At 45.3% G+C, this 20,728-nt stretch overlaps 1 protein-coding gene across 3 annotated transcripts in view; it reads right to left on the bottom strand.

The window, feature by feature from the left end:
• Positions 1 to 20,728, bottom strand: part of DNAH9 (dynein axonemal heavy chain 9) — a 313,471-nt gene that overhangs the window by 47,185 nt on the left and 245,558 nt on the right. For all 3 annotated transcript variants that reach the window (XM_045083402.1, XM_045083401.1, XM_004760150.2), the window contains 3 exons: positions 19,955 to 20,077; positions 12,712 to 12,905; positions 9,881 to 10,029 (listed from right to left, as the gene is read on the bottom strand). In XM_045083402.1, coding sequence (XP_044939337.1) covers positions 9,881 to 10,029; positions 12,712 to 12,905; positions 19,955 to 20,077 — 466 coding nt within the window. The remainder of the gene's footprint in view (positions 1 to 9,880; positions 10,030 to 12,711; positions 12,906 to 19,954; positions 20,078 to 20,728) is intronic.

Below are 20,728 nucleotides of genomic sequence, written 5' to 3'. Positions count from 1 at the left end.
TGTCTACTACTGTTGCTTTCTCCTCTCTAGTCGGTTCCCTCCATCCCTCCTCACCTGTCACTCTGCTTCAGTGAAATGCCCAGTCCATTGGTCCTTCTATTTTTTCTAACCTTCACCTTGACTTCCCTCTTATTTTAATATGGATTCAATAATCCTTTAGGACGAAGATCTTAGAAAACCTTCAACTCCGGTGCCCCTTCTGCTTCTGTGCCACCCTTTTGCTAAATCTATCCAATCCTGGATGAATTAACAAGACAGGAAGGGAAATATTTGGTGAGTTGGAGCCACCCCAAGTTCAGGATTCTCCTCCTCAATGCTGTTTGGCAATCTTTCCGTTGACTCCCAGCAACTTGCTTCACTCTCTACTTCCCTGGGGAAACATATGCCATGAGGCAGGAACTCCTTCAATTTTCTGCCATTGTATCTGCATCCCTGCTCAATGGAAGAGGTGTTCTTCCTCTTCCTTTCCCTCTTCTGTTCTCTGAATCCCATCTCTCCTTGTATCATCAACCTTTATCTCCCTAGTCACTTTCCCACTCCCTGGCACATGAACAAATGAGTCTCTCTCAACACAAAAACCAATATTCCCCCAATCCTGAAGCTGTTCACCAAGACTGCACTTGCTCCCACCTCACTGAGTTCCAATGGACTATTAAAGAAAAGAGAATAGAACTAGGAACAATGGGAAAGAGGCTGCATGCAAAGTGTGGGTAATCTGGCTACAGAAACACTAAGTTGAATACTTTCTTTGAACACACTGGGTAGCAGGTTTGCAAAAAAAAAAATTGCAGTGAGCTCAGAGTTCTGATCAGCACCTTGGAGAGAGCAAACAAGGAAACAGTGGAAGGCAAAGGTGGTACGTTAAACCGCTTCTTCCAGATTACAATGTGGAAATTACAGAATTATTTGTTAAAGCCAGATAACTGAACAAAGGAGGAGAGAGACCGAGTAAGACGATGAGAGAGTCAAGTGAAAGACAGAGAAGATGCCTGTGAGTTAGGGTGGAAAGGGGAGTTGTGGGTTGGGAGGGCCACGGATGAAGCCACGCTTCAAGGACAGAGAGGAAGGAGCCAGCTGAGCTGCCTCAAAGAACAGAGGGATTATCATCTTCGTTAGAATGCCGTACCACGCTACTGTGCTCTGAACGTTTCGGAGCCTTTTCATGTCCGAGATTTCATTTCTATCCTACCGTAGCCCTAGGAGGCAGGCATTATGGGTGATTGGGAAAAAACGGGTGATTGCTTTTAAAAGAAGCAAAGGCGAGAATGTATGAAAATAAGGAAGTGTGGCTCATTCGGGAAGGAGGTGATGAGGAGAAAGGCAAAGAGGGTTGCATTAAAGCGCTTCGAGGGATTAGTCTGAGACGGCAAGAAGGAAAGCGGTGGGGGTGGACGGTGCTAGGTTTTGCGTTAGAACAGAAGCCATGGAGAGTGGATGGACTTTTGCCCCCCTCCCCACTCCTGCCTCCTCCTCCTCCAAAAGTTGTTGAGGAAGGAAAATCCTGGAGGATACTAAGATGCCCAAAGCTGCCGGAAAAGCATAGATTCCTGATCAAGGGTCAGTGGATGAGATGTAGGGACTCGAGAACTCCTAAAATCTTACACGGGACTTTGTGGGTTCAGCGCATTTGGGTTGGGGCTAGGGGGTGATGGTGGCATGAGGATAAGGCAACAAAGCTTTCACTTGACCCTCAGGAAGGTAGGTAGGTTCATTCATTCATTCGTTCATTCATTCATTCATTCATTCATTTGTAGACTCCATGCCCAGCTTGAAGCCCACTGTGGGGCTCGAACTCATGACCCCAAGATCAAGACCTGAGCTGATATCAAGAGTCGGATGCTTAACCAATGAAGCCATCTGGGTGCCCTGACTCTCAGGTTTTAAAACCCTCCCCATATTAAAACCTGCCATGTTGAAACAAAGGGACAGAGAAATGACGGAGTTCAGAACATAAATCACAAACTCAAAAATGGCAAAGGATGCCAAGCTTTGTAAGCGTCTACGTGGAGTGAAACAGTGAACTGTCTGATACACAGACTCTCCCCAAACACAGAGACAGTAAGTCTCCTTAATACGCTGGGGCTAGGGAGAGGGAGGGAGGGAAGTGTGAGTCAGTCGTGTAGGTTCCAAACTGGAGAAGAGGAGCCCATCAGGCAATCTGATTTGATTCAAGATGCAGAAAGCATGGCTGTCACCAGAGTCTATGTTCTAAGTGGGTGAATTAGAAAATAAATGAAGCCATCAAGAAGGCACGGGGGAAGGGAGAGAGAGAGAAGGAGGCACAGGTGCTTAAGTAATCTGTGGCTGATGAGCAGCAATATTGCCTCCAGTAAGGAAACACGACTTGAGATTAGGCCAAGGGCAGGGCTGAGATAATGTATTCAGAGACAAATAACCAATATGGATCAGGGAGAGGTCGGCGTCCCCGTAACAACAGAAAGCCTCGAAGTGGGTGATGGAAGAGATGGAGGTCAATTGGCAAAGGACAGAAGGAAATTGCTCATAAACAGGGCATACGCGAGCTTCCAAAAAGGAAAATACTGGATCAAAATGAGGCAGCTAGAATTTGCCAATATGAAAGGACTAAACCTCCAGAAGACAGAATACAGAACTCTATAAAAAGGTGAAAATTGGGAACAACTCAGCGACAACAACAGTTCTTATGACACTCATTCATGTGTTAATTCGCAAGTAATTGCTGAATGCTTTTTCTCTGCTAGTTACACGTTTAGGTACAGATAAGCATCGTCCTTGACCTGAGGACCTTAATGACAAGCAGGTAGGCAGACCTCAGTTAAAATGATAAAAGAAGTATTTATTTATTTATTTTCTAAAGATTTTACTTATTTATTTGAGAGAGAGAGAGAAAGCAAACAGTGAGGGAGAGAGAGAGAAGCAGGTTCCCCGCTGAGCAGGGAGCTCCATGTGGGGCTCTATCCCGGGACTCTGGGATCATGACCTGAGCCGAAGGCAGACGCTTAACCGGCTGAGCCACCCAAGTTCCCTTAAAAGAAATATTTAATTAGAAGTGTACTGAATGCTCTGAAGCAAATACATGCATAACAGTGAATCGATGGTCTTGCAGGGAGGTCGGAAGAGGCTGGTACCTGTAGGGTGAGTGGGTACCACAGTCTTGAATGGCTGGGGAGAAATATTTCTGATAAAAGAAATCTCTTGTGAAAATGCCCAGGTCAGGAAGGCTCATAGCATGGCTGGGGATCTAATAGGACTGTGTGGCTGGAGTAGAGTGAGCTTGGGGGAAGGAAAGAGCCAAGGCTTGGCAGAAAGGCCAGGCCATGCAGGGCCACATAGATCATGCCAGTGGTACCAGACGTTCCCTAAGAACAAAGAGAAGCCACTGGAGTGTTTTAAGAAGGAGAGTGATACAGTCAGATCTGAGGGTTAGCAAGATGCCTTTGGCTGCCAAGTGGCCAAAGATTGCAGGCAGCGGGAGAAGACTGGGGTGACTTTGGAGGCCCCTGTGTCAGTCCAAGTAAGGTTATGGTGACTCACACCAGGAAGGCAACAGTGATGCTAGAGACAAGGAGACCAGCCTGAAATGGATTTAGGAGGTAGAATCAATAAGACTCAGTGTGGTGGGTGGTGGAGGGAGTCTCTAAGGTGATCGATTTCCAGGTTTTGGGGATGAGCAACTTGGTGAATGGTAGTGATATTTACCAACAACAACAGAGCGAAATTTCCAGACATCAAGAAAGGTCTGACTTTTCCGCTTAAAATGGCATGGTGAGTGCTGAGCAGATGAATGGAAAAGACCCACAATCACCAAACACAGCTCATAGTGCTTCAGCCACAAGCTGGGGAGATGATCCTCAAGTTCCCAGCACAGAAACAGGTAACCACCACGACGGGAAGAAGAGCGCCTTACTGGCATTTGATCCCAAGGGAACACGACTGACATCTTGAAGACAACGGGGCAATGCGAATGCATTCTGGAAAAACCACTTCGCACCTAGAAAACTACTGAAAGAGTATATGGGCAAAATTAAAGCCTTTTAGCCACCCAAGGATACAGAATTTTTACTTCCCATGATTCTCTTCTGATGGCGCATGCTAGCAACACTAGGGTCGAAATGGAAGGTAAAAGATCCAGGATCCCCAAAATGATAGTATTTGACTAGAATATAGAGAGAGTAAGTCCCAGGGTGGCTAGCTCGCAAGTTATCTATTTTAGAACAGAACGTAAGGAGGATAACGTGGATTCTAGACAACATATACGATTAATAGAGGTATGAAGCCGTGGGAATGGCAGAGGGAATGTTTCTTCTCACCAAAACAAGGAAAAGACACTCAGAAACCCCAGGAAGAATGTAAAGCTATACAAGAAAATCACCCTATACATGAAGCAAACTGAAATTTGGTATGACTTTGAAACTCCGTGCTGAGAACATTCTTCTCTGAGAGTCCCCTAGAGATGAGGACATTGGATCCAAGAAGAAGGAAATGTCATCCCAGCATATTTGCTTGCCTCTTCGGTGACTAATATGTGTAAATTAATTATGACATAAATGCTATTGGTTTTTGAATATTACAGTTAACTCATAGACTAGGCACTAGGCATGAATAAGATTAATGATGGTAATGGAGTAGAATGAATATATATTCATCCTTGTCTATGGAAAAAGCACAGCTGAATTAAGTTGGAAACCTGGTCTCAGCTTACACAGAGGGAAGTCCAAAGAAATGATCTAGAAGTCACAGAATAAAACATTAAGTTTCACTAACATTGTTTAAAAGTTAACACAGCCAATAGAGGAAGTAAACTTTCTTTAAAAAAAGATTTTATTTGGGGCTCCTGGGTGGCTCAGTGGGTTAAGCCGCTGCCTTCGGCTCAGGTCATGATCTCGGGGTCCTGGGATCGAGTCCCACATCGGGCTCTCTGCTCAGCAGGGGGTCTGCTTCCCTTCCTCTCTCTCTGCCTGCCTCTCTGCCTACTTGTGATCTCTTTCTGTCAAATGGATAAATAAAATCTTAAAAAAAAAAAAGATTTTATTTATATATAAGAGAGAGAGAGGGCCAGAGAGAGAGAGCACAAGCAGGGGGAGCATAAGATGGGGAGGGAGAAGCAGGGTCCCCGCTAGACAGGAAGCCCAATGTAGGGCTCGACCCCAGGTCCCTGGGATCATGGCCTGAGCTGAAGACAGATGCTTAGAAGCACTGATCCACCCAGGCACCCCATAAGTAAACATTTTAAAAAAATATTTGTTTATTTATTTGAGAGAGAGAGAGAGAGAAAGCAGAGTAGGGGGTAGAGGTAGAGGAAGAAGCAAGACTCCTCGCTGACCAGGGAGCCTGACACAGCGCCCGATCCCAGGATCCTGAGATCATGACCTAAGCTGAAGTAAGATGTTTAACCAACTGAGCCACCCAGGCATGCCAAGGAAGTAAACATTTTAGTATAGATACCAAAATTTGGGAGTTTGCCAATGAATTAGATAATTGAATAAAATGGCCAAATTCTGGGGTGCCTGGGTGGCTCAGTGGGTTAAGCCTCTGCCTTAGGCTCAGGACAGGATCTCAGGGTCCTGGAATCGAGCCCTGCATTGGGCTCTCTGCTCAGTGGGGAGCCTGCTTCCTGCCCACCCTGCCTGCCTCTCTGCCTACTTGTGATCCCTGTCTAAAATAAATAAATAAATAAATACAATCTTTAAAAAATGGCCAAATTCCTAGAAATAAATACCAAAACTCACTCAGGGAGAAATAGAAAATCAGATTAGATTTATAACAAATGAGATTGAAGTAGTAATTTAAAAACTTCCCACCAAGAGAAGCTCAGGTCCAGGTGGTTTCACCGTGAATTCTATCATACATGAAGAATTAATATTAATCTTTCACAAAATCTTCTAAAAAATAGAAGATGAAGGAACACTTCCCAAATCATTCTCATGTATAGGTTACTAATTTTTCCCTTATACTGCAAACAAAGACATCACAAGGAAAAAAAACAACAGGTCATTATCTTTTACGAACATAGGTGTAAAAATCCTCAAAGAAACATATGCAAATTGAGTCTAGAAATATGAACAATGATTATACACCAGGATCAAGTGAGATCTGAGGAATTCAAGGTTACTTTAACTTCTAAAAATCAATTAATGTAATATAGCAATAGAATAAAGGACAAAATGATATCATCTGAATGGATATGGAAAAAGCATTTGACAAAATCCAACACCTTTTCATGATAAAGGAAAAAAACCTCATCAAACTAGAAGGAAACGTGCTCAATCTGATGAAAGGTATCTATAAAAAACCTGCAGCTAAAATCATATTTAATAGTAAAAACTGAATGGTTTTCCTCAAAGATCTAGAATAGGCCCAGGATGTCCAAGCTTGCCATTTCTACCTAATACTGTGTTATAAATTTTAGCCCGGTCAGGTAGGTGAGAAGAAGAAATAAAAGGCCATCCAGTTTGGAAAGGAAGAAGTAAAACTATCTTTTCATAGATCACCTAAGCTTGTCTCTGCAAAAAACCTAAGGAATTCAGAAAAGTCATTGGAACTAATAAACATGTTCATCCAGGTTGCAAGATAGGAGACCGACATGCAAAAATGTACACAAGTCCCTAGCAGTGACCATTCCAAGAATGAAATTACGGAAATAATCCCACCTTACAACAGAATAAACAAGGACAAAGTACTTGGGCATGAACTGAACTCAAGAAATGCAAGGAGGTGAAGAGTACACTTACTGCGACGAGCGCGGAGTATGGCATAGAAATGCGGAATCGTTGTATCTGACACCTGAGACTAGCCTAGCGCTTTCTGTTAATCATATTTTTTTTGTTTTTTAATTTTTTTAAAAAGATTTTATTTATTTATTTGACAGAGATCACAAGTAGGCAGAGAGGCAGGCAGAGAGAGAGAGAGGAGGAAGCAGGCTCCCCGCTGAGCAGAGAGCCCGATGCGGGACTCGATCCCAGGACCCTGAGATCATGACCTGAGCCGAAGGCAGAGGCTTAACCCACTGAGCCACCCAGGTGCCCTGTTAATCATATTTCAATTTAAAAAAAGAAATGCAACACTTTATACACCCCAAACTATGAAATAGTAATAATAGAAATTACAGAAGATCTTAATAAATGGGAAGACATTCTATAGTGCTCTATTAAGTCAGAAGACTTAATAATTGTTAAGATAATACTTGCTTGATTGATCTACAGGGAATATTATCCAGCCATAAAAAAGGAATGGTATAGGCGATAGCTGCAACCTTGATGAATCTTGAAAATATTATGCTAAGTGAAACAAGCCATCAATGAAAGACCTCATAATGGATGATTTCACTTCTAGAAAATGTCCAGAACAGGCAAATCCTTAGAGACGGAAAGTAAATTGGTGGTGAGCTAGGGAGGACGCGAGTACTCGCTAAGAGATAGAGGATTGTTCTGGTGTGGGGAGAGACACAGTTTTACTAAAATTAGATTGTGGTGGTGGTTGCATAGCCTGGTGAAAATATTAGCAAACTGAATCATATACTTGAAATGGGCGAATCCTACCGCGTACGAATTATGTCTCAGTAAAGCTGTTAAAGATGTGGTAGGAGTGGACGGTCTTGAGTGGGCAATAGTGGGAGTGAAACTCTTATTTTTTTTTTTATATCAGGGAATGTAAATAGATATCTAGAATTGATCAATTTAAAACTAGTGATAAAAGGGGTGCCTCGGGTGGCTCAGTCAGTTAAGCAAGCTCCTTTGGGCTTCAGCTCAGGTCCTGATCTGAGGGTCATGAGATTGAGCCCTGCACTGGCTCTGTGCTCAGCATGGAGTCTGCCTGAGAGTCTCTCCCTCTCCCCCCTGACCTCTCATGGTCTCTCTCTAAAATAAATAAATAAAACTTAAAAACCAAAAACCAAAAAAAAAAAAAACAAAAACCCTAGGGATACAAAATTAGTAGGAAATAGTAGGAAATTAGGAAATTAGTAGGAAATAGAGCAGGAACCACGAGGAGGACTAAATTTAGAAATTGGCAAAACAAAACCCCACAAGGAGCCCCCAAAGTCCCCCAAAACAAATAACAAGTGTCTGGAAAGGTGTGGTATGGGGAGGACTGGCTGGAGCTGAGAACTGTTCCTTTCATTTTGAATTCTTTATTATCCATACTTTAAAAATATGCAAGCATTGCGTGAATTTATTAGGAGACTACAAAAATATACATAAAATCAGCAAATAAAAAAGAGAATTCTTGTTCCTCCCATAGATCTTACCCATTCTTCTCTCTCTCTCTCTCTTTTTTTTTTTTTTTTAAAGAATGTAGAGCCTGACATGGGGCTCGATTCTCATGACCCTGAGGTCAGGACATGAGCTGAAACCAAGAGTCGCATGGCTTAACCGACTGAGCCACCCCAGCACGCTAATCTTTTTTTTTTTTTAAAGATTTTATTTATTTGACAGACAGAGATCACAAGTAGACAGAGAGGCAGGCAGAGAGAGAGGAGGAAGCAGGCTCCCTGCTGAGCAGAGAGCCCGATGTGGGACTCGATCCCAGGACCCTGAGATCATGACCCGAGCCAAAGGCAATGGCTTGACCAACTGAGCCACCCAGGTGCCCCCGGTGCGTTAATCTTATCCATTCTTTAGGACTGAGTCAGCCTCATCTCAATGACCCCCAAGCACCAGGCATAGGCTGTGGAGTCCTTTCATTGCAATAATGAAGAGACTGCTCTTGGAGCTGTATGGCCTGGGCTCTGACCTGTCCGGTCTTTATTTAACTTCATGAAATGTTGTTGTTTTGCCAGGGATATAGTTTTGTCATTCCTCCACTTGCTTCCACTTGCTCATTCCTTCATTTAATGTATCTTCCACTTGCTCATTCCTTCATTTAATGTATCTATTTCTTGAGTACCCAGCACAGTTCTAGGAACTAGGGATATCCTGGTGACAAGGGCACCCGATCCCAAGGAGCTCTCTCTCTCTAAGGAAGACACAGTGGTCATTAGACAATTATAAGGTGATAGACATAAAGAAGGGTGCTCCAGGAGCACATGGGAGGGGAACCTAGAATCTTGGAAGTCAGTAGGGCTTCCTGGAGGTGGTGACCTCAAATCAGGATCTGAAGGATGAATAGAAGCTGGTCTGGTAGGGGGATTCAGGAGGGGACGCAGCACGCATGGGAGAATGGGTGCCATGTAGAATGCAAAAGAGGGGATTAGAGGAATGTAGGCAGAATGGTAGATCCCCAAAGATGCACATGTCCTAATCCTCAGGACCTATGAACATAAGACTTTATAGGGCAAAGGGACTGTAGTGTGACTCTGTAGTGTGAGTAAATATAAGGCCTCAAGATGGGGAGCTTATCTTGGATTATCTAAGTGGGCCCAGTATAATCACAGGAGTCTTTCTAAGGAAAAGGTAGAGGCAGTAAGACCCATTTATGATTTCTGATCTCCAGGACTGTACAAGAATACATTCGTGTTATTTTAAGCCTCTGAATTTGCAGTAATTCATTACAGCAGCAATAGGCAACTACTAATGGAAAGGAGGCTGGAGAAGGAGGGAGGGATGGAAGGATGAAGTTCCCTGTGAGACCCGTTAAGGAGTTTGGACCTTATTCTCAGGGCAGTAGGAGCCTTGAAGAAAGACCACTCCAGCCAAAGCAAGGGTGAGTAGGTGGGTGTGTGGGTGGTAGGACAAGGTCTCCTGGTAAAATTGCTAGCATGGACTCTTCCATGAACCGCCTTCGATGGTCCCCCCTCCAGGGAAGATCCTCTAGTATTGGCTCAGCCATGACCCTGACTTCTCTGTTAGCAAATACCGGGTACTACGTATTGAGCTTTGAGCCAGGGAAAGGGAGACCAACGGATGCAAGGAGTGAAAATTTGTGGGGCTAGGGCAGCCTCAGCTCCAAGAGGATGATTTCTCACCTTGATTCTCCACGTCTTTCAGAGGGTCCACCCCTGGAGACAGGATGAAAAACATGGGTGTGGCTGGCCCTGATTCCTCAAACGAGGTCGCAAAGTCTGGTGCTCTTCCTGCCACGTATTGGCTTCCCAACTTCTCCTCAATAAAATCTCTGCCGGGAAAGAAGCGCACGCATGTGTATCTGACACAGACCTGTCATGCTGGAGACAGGGAGGCCTACAGACCTGGCAGAATGTATTCAAGGTCATGGGCTTAGTAGGTAGTTACAGAACTGCGGCCAACTTCCGGTTCCCTAGTTGTTAAGTCAGCACTTAGAAGCTATGCCGTTCCTGCCTGCCTGCTGTCCTAGATCAGGGATTGTTCTGAATCCCTATCTGTCCATGCCACACCCGATTCCTCTGGGAAGCCTGGGTGTCCTGTCCCTTCACAACCATCTTCCAGAAGATGGCCAGGATCAATGCTTTCTAGAAGCTTGCAGGCACACCTGCATCCTCTGTCTTCTACATCCTGTAGTCCTCCTTCCCCACTCAAGATTTAAGGCTCTCCACCTTCCTATGATCTCCTGCTTCTATCACCATCTGTTTTACCTTATTCTACTGGCCAGTGTTCCTTTCCAGACTGTCCCATGTTATGCCAAACAAGCCTTGCAGTTGTAACCACTTACTGGTCATCGGGTCCAACTCTTGGCCTTAATGTTTCCCCAAGGACACTATTCTCTCTGTGGTCTCTTCCATTGGGCTCCTTTTCCTGCCTCTGACCTACCTCAGGACTGAGAGGTGGGATCATGGTCTTCCTCACTGATGACTGCTGTTTCTAAACCATGGCTTCCCATACTTGGGGGGGTCTGTGGACACCCCACTCCCTGGCCGCATTCCCACAACCCTGCAGGTTGATGTCACCTACTGTTCTTCTCGTCACTTTAGTCCTTCCCTGAACCCTTAACTCATGGACCATCTCTTCACCAGCCCGAGTGACGTTGACATTCATGCGGACAATCCTCCTGATTCTTAATCTTCATGTCTTCCCCCATTCAGCCACCTGATTCCATGGCCACACCTCATCCTTGTCATCACTTGAGGGCTTTTTCTACATCTGAAACCTTAACTGAGAACACCCCACCCTCTGACTAAAGCCTTTCACCAGCAATTCAGCAACAGACCCTTATTCCACCTCTGATTTGCCTGCTCTGGTGCCAAGACTGATGTAGGATTTTCAGCATTTTGTCCTCCCTGTTTTCTTTAAAAAAAAAAAAAATCTTTCCCTTATTTGGGGTATCTGGTGGCTTAGTTGGTTTAAGCATCTGAATTTTGATTTCCACACAGGTCATGACATTAGCGTCAGGCTTCAAACTGACTGTGGAACCTGCTTAAGATTCTCTCTCTCATTCCCTCTGTCCCTTCCCCTCTTTCCTGCATACGCTTTCTCTCTCAAAAAAATTAAAATCAATCAAATCAAATCATCCCCTTCCTCTCTTCACTTCTTTCCTATCCAGTGTAGATTCCACAGCCTATAACCTTAAACACACAAACTAACAAACCAACAAACCAAAAACTTCTTGAGGTACAATTCACATAAAAACCCATTTTAAGTATGTCATTCACTAATTTTTGATATATTTACTGAATTATACAGCCTTCACCATAATCCAGTTTTACAACACATTCATCAGGCCAAATAAGATTCTCCTGCCTACTTGAAGAACTCCTGTTCCCACCATCCAGTCCCAGGCAGCTGCTAATCTGCTTTCGGTCCCTACAGACTGCACGCACCTTGATGTCCAATCAATTATCTCGTCTATATCCTCATCCCCCTACCCCCGCCCCTTGCCTAACCCCTGCCTCGAACTGACTCATGCTCCAGACCTACTGAACTGCATCTACACCTGGGCTGTTGGATGTTGCTGTGGAGAACCACCCAACGGTGAAGACTGGTGCCGTTACACATGCGGGATCTTAACAAGCGGAGCCCTCAATGCTGCTTGGAGTTCTTTGGGTTCCCCTACTCGGCCTTCTCTCCCACTTGTCACAGACTCTATTTCAAACTCTGTATCCTCCTTGAATCCCAATACTGCCACCGCCTCTGGCACACAGACTCCCCTGTTGACCTCGCTCCCAACTTCTCAGAGAAAAGAGACGCCATCGCACAAGATCCTCCTCAGTTTCCTGTCATCCTTCTACCACCTCAGCTGCAGCCTCCGCTCCTTCTCTCTCCCTTCTTTGTGGTCAGAGAGATGCTCTCCCCCCCCTTTTTTTTTTTCATGTGAAAAGATGTTCATTGTCATCAGTCATTGGGAAAATACAGATCAAACCACAATGAGATACCACTTCACACTCAGTATGACAGCTATTATCGGGAGAAGAAGAAGAAGGAGAAGAAAGAAGGAAGGAGGAAGAAGAAGAAGAGGAGGAAGAGGAAGAAGAATGGGGAGGAGGAGGAGGGGGAAGAGGGAGAGGAAGAAGAAGAAGAAGAAGAAGAAGAAGAAGAAGAAGAAGAAGAGGAGGAGGAGGAGGAGGAGGAGGAGGAAGAAGGAGGAGGAGGAGGAGAAGAAAAGGAGGGGGAGGGAAATGAGTGGGGAGAGATGTTCTTCCTGCTGTGGATGAACCTCTGGGTACCATCATCTCCCACCACATCTGGTGTGCCCAGTATCCTTCATAAGGCTGATATTGATGAGCACCTCTTTCCAAATCATGCACTTAGGTATTAAGAAAATACATGGCAAACACATAGCAATAGGCCTTCTGGGGTTGACCTTTGTGCTCAGCTCTGCTCATCGGGCATTGCTGAGACTGCCCCATGCCTTCCCTGGGGCTCCCCACTCTCCCGTGTCCCATACCTCATGGCATAGGTCATCCGGTCGGGCCGCATGGCTCTCATCACGCAGAGGCGCTGTAGGGCTGTCTTGTTCTTCCACTCCTGTGGAAGCTTCTCCTTCTCAGGACATTCCGATTCCACAAACTTTTTCCAGCTTTTGGCAGATCCCTCAATGTCCCGATCCAGATTATAGAATCCTTCCATGGATGAAAGTGCCTGAGAAATTGAAGGGAATCTTGCTCTGAAATGCAATTTCTCCAGAAAGCTATAGTTTTCATGGTGTTTTTTTTTTGGGGGGGGGAGTAGGGTCAAGGAACAAGATAATAGTATAGATATAATTCTGTCTCATTCATTCTCCAGTCTGGAGTTTTGGATTTTCCCCCCAGGTACTAGCAGAAAGGTTTTGATAAAGTCACCTTCACCAAACCAGACCAATAATGTGCAAAGTTTAGCAAATAAAGATTGAGCAGCCCTTACCTGCTGGGTATTGCCTGGAAGGAGGGACAAAAAGGGATGCCATGAATTTTCTGGTCGTGGAGGTCAGACATGTTAAGCCTCTGACTCCTTCCTTTCAGTACTCACTCTACTGGCAGCTCCTGTCAAGTTCTCTCTCAAGATGTCCCTAGCATCACTGACGTTGTGTTAATGCCAACGTAACATTTCCTGAGTTGCCTGTTTCCATAAGAATGAAGCTCAAATGCATAACTTGGTATATCAAATGTCTTCATTTAGTGCTTCCTTCCGATCCTTCCAGTGAACTGGGTGTCCTGCTTCCCTACTCCTGCGTCCAAGAGTATCTGTGGTCAACCTTGGAACTGTGCCAGACTTGTTACCAACTCAACTCCCTGTTTGTTCTGCTTTCACCATGGGACAGACAGGTCCTCGTACTTTCCTCCCCCAAATTCCACTCCTTCCTTTTCTTGTGCTGGTCCCAATTAGTATGCATTAGGGTCCTTCCTACAAGTTGTTGAAGTCTTGTTCATAGTCAGCAACTTCTCTCAGGTTCATCCTCTGCAACCTAGAGCATAGAGCCTCCCCATCCTCCTTGTGTGGACTACTTGGAATCATTTGTAGAGTTGATCTCTTCAATAAAGGGTCTGACTCAATTTTTAGATATTTGATTGCTGACTGCTTTAAAGTCTTATCCTTCCCTCTTCCTTTTCTGCTCCACGTTCGGGCAAACTGATCAGTAAGCATTGGTGCTTTCTCCTCTGGTGCTGGAGGGAGGTTGTAGCATGCAAACTCCCGCCCATGTACCAGAATACTGACTCTGGCCCCAATCCTAAACTACCAAAAAACTCCAAGGTGGTCTCCTTCCCTGGCTCTCAAGCCATTTTCAGACTGCTTGGGAGCTCCCCTGCTCTCCCAGAAAGACTCACTATGTGAATAATAAACTCTTTAATACGCTCTTGGTATGTGTAGGCATCATCAGTCTTGACATTGGAACCAAATATCGGGTAGGGGTTCTTCCCTTTCCATTTCTCCAGAGTGCCCACGTAAACATTAGTCACTTGGACATTTATCTGCAATCTTTCCATGACTAGTCAACTCTGCTTGTAAGTCTGGTCTCTTCAATGACATTAAAAGCCAGACTATGTCCAAAGCACCTACCGCAATGCCATGAATTTTAAGGATCCCAATACATTCTTGTTATTTGAATGCATCATTCATTCATTCATTCATTGCAACATTTATTGAATGTCTACTACATGCCAGGTACTTGGGAATACAAAGGAAAACAAAAAAGGACACATGTCTTCAAGGAGCTTGTGATCCTAAGTTAAGGAGAAAGAGGAGATGAGGGAGGCCTTAGTAGGTATACAGAATTCTGCCGGGCAGAGACAGAGGTAAAGACAAGGAAGGGGCATCTTGTAGGGTGGGGTCAGCAAGAGTCAACGTCTGGAAGGGGAGGTTGTGGGATGTGTCAGAAAGCAGGAGAAAAGTCTTACCTGTGACCAGGGGCAGGTAAAGTGGAGAAGGAGAGAGACCCTTGACCTGGGCTTGACTTGGCTTATTTCCCAAGCAGATGAACACATGTCCTGTTTTTATGTGCCCTTTTCCATGGGGTCCATGGCCCCACGACTTCACCCTGGCCACTTAGCAGGGGATGTGCATCACCTGTACTGAGAGGAGGGGTGGGGAGCGGTGCAGGTTGGAGAAGGGAGCTCCAGGAGGTGAAGGCTCTGGTCTCAGTGTCCCCCCCCCCCCCGCCCTTAGGAGCCTCTTGTGACTCAGAGACTGTTTTTAAACCTTCGTGGGCTTTGATTTTCTCATTTGGAAAATGAGGCCAAGTCATCCTAGCTCATATTCTAATGCAGATACGAGTGCTCTGAAGACTATAAAACCCTCCCTGGTGCTTTCTCGGGGTTCCTACAGTTATTGGATCACACTTGTTGGTTTACTTGCCCATCACCTCCCACAAGACGGTGAGTTCCCTGCGGGCAAGAACTTTCTTAGGCGGCTTTGTATGCCTTGGGCCTCGCAGGCTGCTCAGCACTTAGAAAATGCTCAATTAATAAAGTTTGACATCTGCGTGGCCAGCGGGAGGGCTCTTGGCAGGCTGAGAAAAGCTGCCTCTGCTGTAATTACTTCTCTCTGGGCTGAGGAACAGGCTCCCATCTCCCTCCCAGCTTGCACCACCATTAACCCTCCTGCACACCCATTACCCCCTTCGGTGCCACCACTCAACGGTGCAAATGACACTCTGATCAGTGTCCCCAGCTGCCGGATGGGGTCTGGGATGCACTTTCTTGAAGCCCTGGGTTGACTACAACGGCCCCATTTAATCTTCCAAATGAGGGAAAGGGATTTCTAGCCTTCTAATAAGCTAAATGAAAATGACTAATTAACCTAATTACATTGGACTATGTAGCAAAATACAACTGTGCTCAGCTGGCATCTGGAGAGGTTGGTAAGAGGTCCTTTCACAGGCTGACAGAGGCGTGCATCTCAGATAAGATTTTTATAATGAAGAAAAAGAACTTGCCCATTACCTTCAAGTTCAGCATTTGGCGAGACTTAAAAAAAAAAATGCTTACAGAGAATAAATAATAAAAACAGTGTTTTATCACCCATATTTCACTCATTATTTTTGCTTATTCGTTCTTTTGGGGGGCAACAGAGCAATAGACCTTCCTCATCAGATAGTATTAAAAGACTTTTTTTTTAATCACATCCCATTCAATCAATTTAGTTTTTTTAGGCTGAAATCCAACCCAACACTTAAAAGGAACATTTATCAAAGGTTTCGTTCATGAACACAACACGCTGCGCTCTGTTTCCATTGGACGGGTCTGGACTCCATAACAGGACTCACAGAAAGAGAGAGAAAGCCGCACGCATTTGTAAAAGCCTTTGAAAAGCCAGAGGCGCCTAGCCCACAAAACCAAACAAAAAAGCAAAGCAGAGTGAAGCAAATAATCCATCTTGTGAAAAGAGAGATGGAACCAGGAGGCACAGCAGCTTCGGAGTGGAGGAACTTAAAATGAAAACAGTAGGGAGTGGCTTTGAATCATTTATTCTCTATGACTTCTGCCGCAGAGGGCTTGGTGGGATAATAGAGATGATGGCAACTGGACTTCACCCGAACTCACTATTCCTCAACGTTTTTCCATCAGTGGGCAAATGCTGTCAGGCACGACCCACGTCAACCACAGCGTACGTACAGCCCACAGCTGGTAATGAATCATCTTATCGTAACTCTTGTGGTGTGAATCGTGTTCCCCCAAAAAGATGCGTTGAAGGACTGACTTCCCAGACTTGTGGACGTGACCTTCTATTTGGAGACAGGGTCTTTGCAGGTGCAGTCAAAGTAGGATGACGTCACTAGAGTGGGCCCTAAGTCATTATAAGTCATTCTTATAAGGAGGGAAGATGCAAAGAGACGCAGAGAGAAGACGGCCACATGAAGACCTTGGGGAAATGGGCTGAGTCTGCCACAAACCAGGGAACACTGGAGCCAGCCTGCAGGGGACCTGGAGGAGGCAATGGAGGACCCTCTCCTAAGAGGCTCTGGAGGGAGCACGACTCTGCTGACACTTACATTTCAGACTCCCGGACTCCAGAACTGTGGGAGCACCCAGCTCCCGGTGCTTAGTTATGACAGCTCAGGGATACTACCTACTGCATCCATTCACATTTACTGATCATTTATTGTCTGTTCAGCCGAACCCTGTGAGGTGGGTATGATGACAGCCATCTTGCCGATGAGGAAAGAAAAGTTCAGAGGAATAAGATAACGTGCCAGAGGCCACACACATTCAAACTTGAACTTGACCCTGGGGATGTCTGACTGCAGAGCCTGTGTTGACCAGTCTGTCACTGCACTACTTCTGCAAAGGGACTCCTGCAGAACTGATTTCCAGAATTTATTTTCCATAAAGGCATCAGACCAGGAGGCACTATTCTAAACTCTAGGCCCCCACTGTCTGTCTGACAAGGTAGTCAATGAGCAGGTGAAATGTGGCTCATGTGATCGAGGAATTGCGTTTTTAATTGTACTTCATTGTAATTATTTTAAAATTTAGGTTTAGAATCTAGAGCTTGCTTTAGTAGTTGGAAAACTTTTAAGTATGCTTAGAACAACTGAGGTATATGAATCAATGATTTTATTTTATTTATTTATTTATTTTTAAAGATTTTATTTATTTATTTGCCAGAGAGAAATTACAAGTACACTGAGAGGCAGGCAGAGAGAGAGAGAAGGAAGCAGGCTCCCCGCTGAGCAGAGAGCCTGATGCGGGACTCGATCCCAGGACCCTGAGATCATGACCCGAGCCGAAGGCAGCGGCTTAACCCACTGAGCCACCCAGGCACCCTGAATCAATGATTTTAAATATACATTTTATGAAATCTAAAAACATATCAAGTATTTTTTTCTTAAGATTTCATTTTAAGGGGTGCCTGGGTGGCTCAGTGGGTTAAGCCTCTGCCTTCAGCTCAGGTCATGATCTCAGGATCCTGGGATGGAGTCCCGCATCGGGCTCTCTGCTCAACAGGGAGCCTGCTTCCCTTCCTCTCTCTCTCTCTGCTTGCCTCTCTGCCTACTTGTGTTTTCTGTCAAATAAATAAAATCTTAAAAAAGAAAAAGATTTCATTTTTAAGTAATCTCTATACCCAATGTGGGGCTCAGACTCAATCCTGAGATTAAGAGTCACATGCTCTACTGACTCAGCCAGCCAGATGCCCCTTAATTATTTCTGATGAAAATTTAACATCTGAACTGAAATGAACTACTAGTAGAAAAAATACACACCAGGGAAATTAAAATCAAAACCACATTGAGAAACCACCTTACACCAGTTAGAATGGCCAAAATTAACAAGACAATAAACAACGTATGTTGGAGAAGATGTGAAGAAAGGGGAACCCTTTTACACTGTTGGTGGGAGTGCAAGTTGGTATAGCCACTTTGGAAAACAGTATGGAGATTCCTCAAAATATTTAAAAGAGAGCTACACTATGACCCTACAATTGCACCACTGGGTGTTTATCCCAAATATATAGATGTAATGAAAAGAAGGGTCATATGTACCCCAATGTTCATAGCAGCAATGTCCACAATCGCCAAACTGTGGAAAGAACCAAGATGTCCTTCAGTGGATGAATGGATAAAGATGATGTGGTCCATATATACTGTGGAGTATTATGCCTCCATTAGAAAGGATGAATACCCAACTTTTACATCAACATGGAAGAGATTATGCTTATTTGCCAGATGGGACTCGGAATGGCAAATGCAGTTAATAAATGAAAGTCAAATCACACCTTTATTATTTTGGCTACAACTATGGCTTGCAGGCCCAATCTGGCCCACCACCTGTGTTTGTAAATAAAGTTTTATTGGAACTCAGCCATTTCCATTTGCTTCCGTATTGTGTGTGACTTTGGCAGAGCTGAGTAGTTGTGACAGAGTCTGGCCCTCAAAGCATAAATATTTACTATGTGACCCAGTGCAGAAAGTTTAATGAATCCTGATTTAGATACAGTCCGGATTTAGATACAGATGATGAAAAGAATAGCAGCAGACTCTGAAAAAAAAGCTAGAAAAATATTTTAGGCAATGGCGGCCTGAATGGAATTAGCCTTGAATTTCCCAAGATGGTCCCTTTGAAGAGGGGAGCGTGTATATAAATATTAAGTTCTGGGCTTCCATTATAAAGTCAATCAACTTGGATGGCTCTTAAGGGAATTATGCTCTGCGAACCAGCCAGTCCACAAAGGTTACATACTGTAGGATTCCATTTACATAACATCCTTGGGAGGATCAAATTATACGAAGGGAGAACTGCAAATAGCGGTTGCCAGGCATTAGGCATTAGGCAAGGGAGCAGGTTGTTCTGGTTATCAAGGGCACCATGAGGGATCCCTACAGGGATGGAATGATCTGTATCTTAACTGCGGTGGTGGGAACATGAACCTTCACGTATGAGAAACTAAACACACACACACACAGACGTGCATAAAATCTAGCGAAATCAGGGGCGCCCGGGTGGCTCAATTGGTTGGTTGGCTGGATGCCTTTGGCTTGGATCATGATCCCAGGGTCCTCCAATAGAGCACCACATCCTGCTTCTCCCTCTCCCTCTGCCTCCCCCCACCCACTCATGTGATGCACGTACGCATGTGTGTGTGCTTTCGCTCTTGCAAATTAAATAAAAAATCTTAACAACAACAACAACAAACTAAGCCGTACAACATCACAAGACAAAGGGCTTTGGGTTAAACAGGAACAGATACCGCCTACCTCCCGGCTGTGAGAACAGAATGCCTTTCTAAGGTGCTCAGTGAATGTGAGCTATTATTAACCACTGAGAATCCCAGGCTGGAATGGGTGTCCTGCTTGGAGACCGAGTTGGGACTCTCCTGGACATGCCCAAACAGAGCCTGGCATCTATTTGGTTCCTGGAAGCCCTGCTGCAGCACCCCCATGCCAGTCCCCGGGCCTCACGGAGGAGCTCACCTTCTGGCCCTCAGCACTGACAGGTGAAATGCAGCTTTGCTGAGGCCAGGAAGCTTGCGGGATCTTAGCATTTCCCCACATTCTGGAGGCAGAGCCCGTACCTTGCATGCTCCTGGCTTCTCCAGCAGGCCTGGGAAGGGCGAGCTCTGCTATGGGGTGCCAGGTAAAGACCCCCGCCTTTGTTTAACACAGCTCTGTGCTAGTACCCCAGAGGGAGCCCTGCTGACATCATGCGGACACTTGTCAGGGGAAAAACTCTGAGAGATGAGAACCTGACTTCTTTCTGGGGGTCTTTTCTACTGACCTTGATACCACCCCAGGCCTGATGGGAGAGGAAGCTCACGGGACTGGTAACACCTGTCTGTCCTGGAGATCGAAGCAGGAAATCCACTTCTGCTGCATCGACTTCCTGGTTCATGAGGAGAATCTGCAATGTGGAAGAACGGTTTCTTTAGGGGGTTGGGGGCCACAGGGTTCTGGAGATCTTGGGGTTGGCACTCAAGGTAATTACTGCTGCTTTGAACCCTAGAGTTTGCCACCGGTTTTGGTTGTTGAAAGAGGAGGGAGAGGAAGAAAGTGAGTATCTGTGCAAATCCCTCCTGGGTGCGTGTGTATCCACCCCAAATATCAGGGTGACTTAAATACGCCCAGTGAATGACTAGCTACCTTGGTTGGCATGTATTTTGTACACCAGTCCCAAATGCCGTGGTGTGTGTCCCTGCAATCACATTGAGACGATGACACATACAAATGACGGGACTCGAGGAGAATGTCAACGTCACATACAGATAGATGTAAAACAGAAATGCCTACGTGAACCAATAACGCAAAAGGCTTCCAGAATAGGGGGCTGCCTGGCAAGCAGGGGTGGGGGCATTAATTTGATTAAACCTTCTACACGTGGTTTTGAACTGGGTGTTGGAGAAGCGGAGGGGTGGGGCTGTCTGGGCAGGAGGGCAAGGTGCTCCAGGGAGGGGCCAAGGAATGGGCCGGGGCAGGAGCGGGTGTTAGTGAGGTGTGTGCAGGGAGAGTGGAACACTCTGCTTGGCCAGAGCTACCGATTCACACTGAGAGGTGC

This window comes from Mustela putorius, unplaced genomic scaffold (genome assembly GCF_011764305.1).
Source record: "Mustela putorius furo isolate JIRA1106 unplaced genomic scaffold, ASM1176430v1.1 tig00000695_pilon_pilon_pilon, whole genome shotgun sequence".
NCBI lineage: Eukaryota > Metazoa > Chordata > Mammalia > Carnivora > Mustelidae > Mustela > Mustela putorius.
Note: the sequence above shows the minus strand (reverse complement) of the source record. Positions and strands in the feature narration are given on the sequence as shown.